At 59.6% G+C, this 6000-nt stretch overlaps 1 protein-coding gene across 3 annotated transcripts; it reads left to right on the top strand.

Annotated features, from left to right (window-relative positions):
- Positions 1 to 85: 85 nt before the first annotated feature.
- On the top strand, positions 86 to 4168 carry ULK3 (unc-51 like kinase 3). 3 transcript variants are annotated; one of them, XM_017816838.1, is made up of 17 exons: positions 86 to 236; positions 490 to 630; positions 810 to 930; positions 1016 to 1120; positions 1199 to 1342; positions 1432 to 1514; positions 1596 to 1751; positions 1828 to 1933; positions 2047 to 2087; positions 2175 to 2277; positions 2389 to 2453; positions 2573 to 2651; positions 2741 to 2781; positions 2863 to 2910; positions 2982 to 3036; positions 3240 to 3344; positions 4151 to 4168. In XM_017816838.1, the coding sequence occupies exons 1-16, from the start codon at positions 135 to 137 to the stop codon at positions 3254 to 3256; spliced, it is 1407 nt and encodes a 468-aa protein (XP_017672327.1). In that variant the 5' UTR covers positions 86 to 134; the 3' UTR covers positions 3257 to 3344; positions 4151 to 4168. The 3 variants fall into 3 exon arrangements, with proteins under 3 accessions (XP_017672327.1, XP_017672326.1, XP_017672328.1); XM_017816837.1 differs by lacking the exon at positions 4151 to 4168 and adding an exon at positions 3973 to 4131; XM_017816839.1 differs by lacking the exon at positions 4151 to 4168 and adding an exon at positions 3973 to 4131 and having other exon boundaries at positions 128 to 236; positions 531 to 630.
- The last annotated feature ends 1832 nt before the right edge of the window (positions 4169 to 6000 follow it).

Here is a 6000-nt window from a genome sequence, read left to right as displayed (position 1 = left end):
GGGGGGGGGGGGGGGGGGGGGGGGGGGGGACGGTGGGTGACACTGTCGGGGCGTGGTCGGGGCGTGCCCAAGGCCGTGGCGCCCCGGGAAGGCGGAAGCGGGTCCCGGCCCCGTGTGCCGGGTCCGGAGGGGCCATGGCCGGGGCCGGCTGGGCCCCGCCGCGCCTGGACGAGTTCATCCTTACCGAGCGCCTTGGCTCCGGCACCTACGCCACCGTCTATAAGGCCTTCAGGAAGGTAAGGCCTGGCCCGCCGCGGGGGTCCCCCTCCTGCCCCTCAATCTGCTCCGCCACTCCCGTGGGACCCCCCCTTTTCCAGCCCTCCACGTGGGGTACAACCCCTACAGCCCCAGCCTGGGACCTGCAGCCCCCAGCCTGGGACCTGCCACCCCCTCGCAAGGGTTCCTCCCCTCCTTCTCTGACAGACTGGGGGAGCACCCCAGGATGGCTGTTTGGGTGGGGGGCTGCAGGGTTACCCCCGTCCTTGGCAGAGGGACGTTCGTGAAGTGGTAGCCATCAAGTGTGTGAGCAGGAGGAGTCTGAACCGGGCGTCCGTGGAGAACCTGCTGACAGAGATCGAGATCCTCAAGAACATCCGCCACCCGCACATCGTGGAGCTCAAGGACTTCCAGGTGGGCTGGGGGCTTCCTGGGGGGCACTCTGAGCCAAAACTGCTCTGGCTTGGGCCCATCCCGGCTTCCCAGGGGTGTATCAGTGTTGCTCGGTGGCAGCAACTGGGCAAACTGGTCCAGGCAAACCCGTGTGGGTGGAACTGGCTGGTGTGGCACGATGAGGTCTTATTGCCTTGCAGTGGGACAGCGACCACATCTATCTGATCATGGAGTTCTGTGCTGGGGGCGACCTCTCCCGCTTCATCCGGATGCGCAGGATCCTCCCTGAGAAGGTGGCACGCATCTTCCTGCAGCAGCTCGGTAAGGACACACTGCCTGTTGGGGACCCTCCCTGGGGGTTTTTTGGGGCAGGGCCACACTGCCATGTGCCCATCCACCCGCCCAGCCTGCGCCCTGAAGTTCCTCCACGACCGCAACATCTCCCACCTGGACCTCAAGCCACAGAACATCCTCCTGAGCGCGCCGGAGAACCCCCAGCTGAAGCTGGCAGGTCAGAGCAGCTCCCCGGGAGGGGCTGGTGAGGGAGAATTCTTTCTCCTTGTCCCTCCATGAGCTCTTTCCCTGCCAGATTTTGGCTTTGCGCAGTACATGTCGCCATGGGATGAGCAGCGTGTCCTGCGGGGCTCCCCCCTCTACATGGCCCCTGAGATGGTGTGTCGCCAGCAGTACGATGCCCGCGCGGACCTGTGGTCGGTGGGCGTCATCCTTTACGGTGGGCTTTGGCTTTTATCTCCTCGGGGGTCCACTCGGGGCAGGTTTCTCCCTCTCCAGCTCCCCCCAATTCTCCTTCTCCTCCTGCAGAAGCACTTTTTGGGGAGCCACCCTTTGCTTCTCACTCCTTCGCCGAGCTGGAGGAGAAGATTCGCAGTGACTGGGTTGTGAAGGTAATGGGGAATGGGATGGGATGGGATGGGATGGGATGGGTTCCCACAGCAGTCAGTGGTCTCAGCCCCTTCCCTCCCCAGCTTCCCAGCCGACCCCAGCTCTCCCCAGAATGCCGGGATCTCTTGGGACAACTCTTGGAGAGGGACCCTCTGAAGCGCATCTCCTTCGAGCGCTTCTTTGCCCACCCCTTTGTGGACATGGAGCATGTCCCAGGCCCTGAGAGCCTGGGCAAGGCGGTGAGCAGGGAGCTGGGGGACTGCACCCTGGGAATATGGGGAGGCTGAGCCCTGAGCCCCACCTTGTGTCCCCCAGACTGACCTGGTGGTGGAGGCAGTGAGGAAGGATCAAGAGGGGGATGCCAACGCTGCCCTCTCCCTCTACTGCAAAGCCCTGGAGTATTTCGTGCCAGCACTGCACTGTGAGTCCCCCTTGGGGGCTGTGTGTTCCCTGGGTGTGTTTTGGAGGGCAGCACCCCGGGTGAGGTCAGTTTTCAGCCCACCCACCCCAGCGTTTGGTCGCCTTCCCCCGCAGATGAAAGCGATGCACGGCGGAGAGAAGCCATCCGGGCCAAGGTGAGCCAAAAACCCCCGGGAAGGTGGGGGGCTGCACCTCCATCCTCTGTCCCCTGTAACATCCCCTCACCCCCCAAATGTGCACAGATGGGGCAGTACATCTCCCGAGCAGAGGAGCTGAAGGCTTTGGTCAACTCCAGCAACAAGAACCTACTGGAGAAAGGAAATCCAGCTAGAGAGCTCCTTAAAGGTGGTGGATTTTTGGGGACCCCCAGTGTTGGAGCGGTCAGAGGGCACTGGTGGGGTTTTGGGCTGAAGGGTGAATGTTTTGGGCAATCCCCATTGCCATGTCTCCTTGCAGAGATGGCCAAGGACAAGCCTCGGCTCTGTGCAGCGCTGGAAGTGGCTTCAGCTGCCATGGCCAAGGTGAGGGGTGGGTTTGGGGGCCCCCTCTTCCCTCAAGTGGAAGGGGAAGGAGCAAACCTGGTGGGGAGGGAGCTGATGGATCCCCCCCAGCTGCAGCCAGCTCCTGGGATCTCTTGCAGGAGGACGAAGGCGGGGATGATGGTGATGCCCTGGAGCTGTACCAGCAGAGTCTGGGGGAGCTGCTGCTCCTCCTGGCTGGTGAGTTGGGGCTGTGGTGGGAGCTGGAGGGCAGGGGCGGATCCTGCTCTCATGCCTCGTCCAATGGCACATCCCTCTTTCCTCTGCAGCGGAGCCAGCAGGGCGGCGACGGGAGCTGCTCCATGCGGAGGTGAGTGCCAGCCATGGGACACCCACCTGTCCCCCTTGACCTGGCTCCAAAGAGACTGTGTCATCTCTTTGTCTCTGCCAGATCCAGATGCTGATGGCCCGAGCTGAGTACCTGAAGGATCAGATCAAGGTACGGTTGATTGGTGTGGGTCTGGAGCTGAGCGAGGATACAGGCTAGGAAACTCTCCTCTCCCTTGGCAGATGCGGCAGGCACAGTCCGTGGGCAAGGAGGCGCTGGCAGAGCCCATCCGGAGTGGTGAGTCCCCCTTTTCAGAGGGGATTGGCGGGGAATATCCCTCCAGCTGCCACAGCCATGGGGATATCCCTGCCCATGGGTGATCCCGACCCCGTACACCATCGTCTCCTCCCAGCATGGGGTCATCCAAGTCTGGGAGCCCACCTGGACAGGGTGACAGTGGCATGTGCAGCCAGGTGAGTCCCCTCTGTCCCCCGGCACAGCCTGTACCTTGCAGTGATTCCCAGGAGCCGGCCAGTGGATGCTGCTCACTGCCCTGTGCAGAGATGCCATCGGAAAGACGAGGCTTCCGTCCCCACCGCATCAGGGTAACGCCTCAGAAGTCACCCTCGGGCTCCCATCCCCGGGGGGTCCACAGGGCCATCTGCCTCCTCTCCCAGGCACTGGGCTCGTTTCCCTCCTAGCCCTGCCTCGACCGTCTGCTGCTGCAGCCTCCCCTTCCACGGCGGGCGGGTTATTCCACTCTAATTCCCTCCGCTGGCTGCCACAGGATGGGTATTTTTATCCTGGCACCGGGCTCCAGCAGAATATCCACCCTGATTTTTTGGCTGGGTGTTTCTTCCACCTCCCAAATTCTGGGGGAGCGTCTGCACAGCCCAGGTCCACGGATCCCAGCCGGGAGCCCAGGGTGGTCAGGGGTGCTCTGCTGTGCCTTCCTCACCCAGCATTCTACCTCCGTACCCACCACGGCTCATCCAGCCTCCAGCACCCCCTTGCACTGTCCCAGCCCAGCCATACCTCCCTCTCACTGCTGGAGCATTGGGAATGAGGCTTTTTGTTTCCAGACCTGGAGTCTGGCAGGTACTGACTGCATCATCATTGTCATGGGTGTGAGCAGTGTTCAGCAGGGACCGACTGAGTCTGACATGAGCAGGAATCAGCCACCTTCAGGGGCAGACATCCTCGGCATCCTGCATGCTCTGCTCCACTCCTCAGGGCTCTGACAACCCCAAGATCCAAACCATATTTCCGGCAATCACTTGTCAGGGGTGCTGAGGTCCGCCTGTCCTGCAAAACGAGGGACTCATCTCAAAATCTTCTGTATCTCAAGGGAATGTAATTTATTGTCTTTAATAAATGCTAATTTTGGTTTCTCCACCTCCTCTGCTCTCAGGTTTGTGATTTGAGCCCTAAGAGGGTCTCCAGCCAAGCCCAGGACCCAGAGCCAGCATGGGATCCTGGAGCCATCGAGGAGGGCTGGGGACCCTCATCCCTGTCCCCCAGGAGCAGAGCCAGGGTGTGCTCTCCTTTGCTCCAGCGGTGCTCTCCTTCCCCGTGCTCCCTGGGGACATGAGGCAGCCAAAGCAAGGTTTGACCTTGTTTTCACTTCCCATCTTTTTATTTTTTGTGTGCATGGAAAACACAGAGCAGAACGACACGAGCTGTTACGTAAAATCTTGTTTTCTCCAATCGATTTTTGTGGCGGGTGAAGAAGGACTGGGCTGGGCTGGGAGGGAAGGCAGAGGGGCTGGAGCAAGTGATGGGGGGGATTTTTTTTGGGGGGTTCTAAGGATATTCTGAGCCATGACCCCAGCCAAGCTCTTCCTCAGACAGCCTTCTCCCCAGATCCTGCCCCTGTGCTGGCTGCTCCGTGCCCAAGCCGGTGAAGAGCTTCCTGGGCAGATGCGACAAGGCATTTTTATATGTTTTTATTATTCCGAGCAGAGATTATATCCCAAGGCTTTAAAGAGCTTTCCAACCCCGTGTCCTCCCCCAGGCCTGGGGCTAGCACGGAGCCACTGGGGATGGCTGCACCGGCTGGCTGCAGCAGCCGGCGCGGATAATCGCATCTGCCTTTATGCGCGGCTGATTCCGGAGCCTTTGGAAGCAGGACGAGGCTCCGGATGCTCCCCCCGGGGTCATGGAGCTTGGGGTGCCCTGGCTTTGTGTCGGGGTGGATGTGAGTCTCTTCTGCATCAGGGCTTTTCGGCCGAGCGCTGCCCAAATGTCACCGCCTGGACCGGAGGGGAAGTGGCAGGAAGGGAGCAGTCCCAGCCTGGCAGTGTGGCCTCTGTCACTCAGCGTGGCTTCAGCTTCACAGGGAGGAGCAAGCGCTGCCGTGCTCTGGTCCCATCCATGCCATCACCCAGCTCTCCAAAAGGGCTCTTCCAACCCTCATGGGGTAGCTCTTGGGGCCAGATTGTCACCCAAAGAGACACACGAGGGTGGCAGATGGGTTGTCACACTCACGGTGCCAGCCCGTGGGTTGATGTGAGTTCAGATACTCAGCGGGTTGGAGTGAGCTGGGTCAGTGTGTGGAACCAACCCTGGGGTTTCCCAGGGCTCTTTAATCTGGATTAATCCCGGTAGCTGGACCAGCAGCAGTTGGATGGATGGGGCCATCCCTTCCCGCAGCAGCTCACAGGGAAGTTTAATTGCCTGCAAAAAGAAGGAACATTCCCCCAGCCTTCCATGGTGGCTCAATTTTTTCCGCACTTTAACAATGCTCATTTAATGCTTAATCTATTGGGGAAGCCACTTATTCATCCCAGGCTCCACAGCAGGAAGGAGGAATATCCTGTGGCCAGGTAAGGAAGGGGCTGGTGCAGGAGGGCAGGAGTTCTGTCAGTAAAATTTATGTTATTTGATCAGTAAAATTTATTTTATTTTATCAACAGAATTCCCTGCTGCCGGCATCCTTCAGCAGCCAGCAAGGGCTCACTTGGACAAATCCATCCCAATCCTGGCCCCATAGGTGAGGGAATTATACAGGGAGTGTAGAAGAGAAAAATCACATTTTGTGCTTTAATCCATGCTAATTCTTTGCTTTAAGTTTTTTAGTCTGTGTGTTGATGCCTGGAGCAGTTGTATGGCATGGAGGCAGCCAGGATATTCGGCTGCAGGGATGCTCAGGGATCCGGCAGCAGGGAACACTGGAAGCTGGGATGGATCTCTTGATGGGCAAGGAAAAGGCCTGCCCCTGCTCCCGCCATCCCAAACTCTTCTCCGTCCATCTCAACCTCT

This window comes from Lepidothrix coronata, unplaced genomic scaffold (assembly GCF_001604755.1).
Source record: "Lepidothrix coronata isolate B3197 unplaced genomic scaffold, Lepidothrix_coronata-1.0 Scaffold58, whole genome shotgun sequence".
Classification (NCBI taxonomy): Eukaryota; Metazoa; Chordata; class Aves; order Passeriformes; family Pipridae; genus Lepidothrix; species Lepidothrix coronata.
This window is presented reverse-complemented; position numbering and strand designations above follow the sequence as displayed.

Coding starts and splice junctions, on each gene's coding strand:
- ULK3 (XM_017816838.1), top strand. CDS start 135: ATGGCCGGGGCCGGCTGGGCCCCGCCGCGCCTGGACGAGTTCATCCTT. Junction 1,515..1,595: donor GCAGTGACTGGGTTGTGAAG/GTAATGGGGAAT, acceptor TTCCCTCCCCAG/CTTCCCAGCCGACCCCAGCT. Junction 2,652..2,740: donor GCTGCTGCTCCTCCTGGCTG/GTGAGTTGGGGC, acceptor TTTCCTCTGCAG/CGGAGCCAGCAGGGCGGCGA.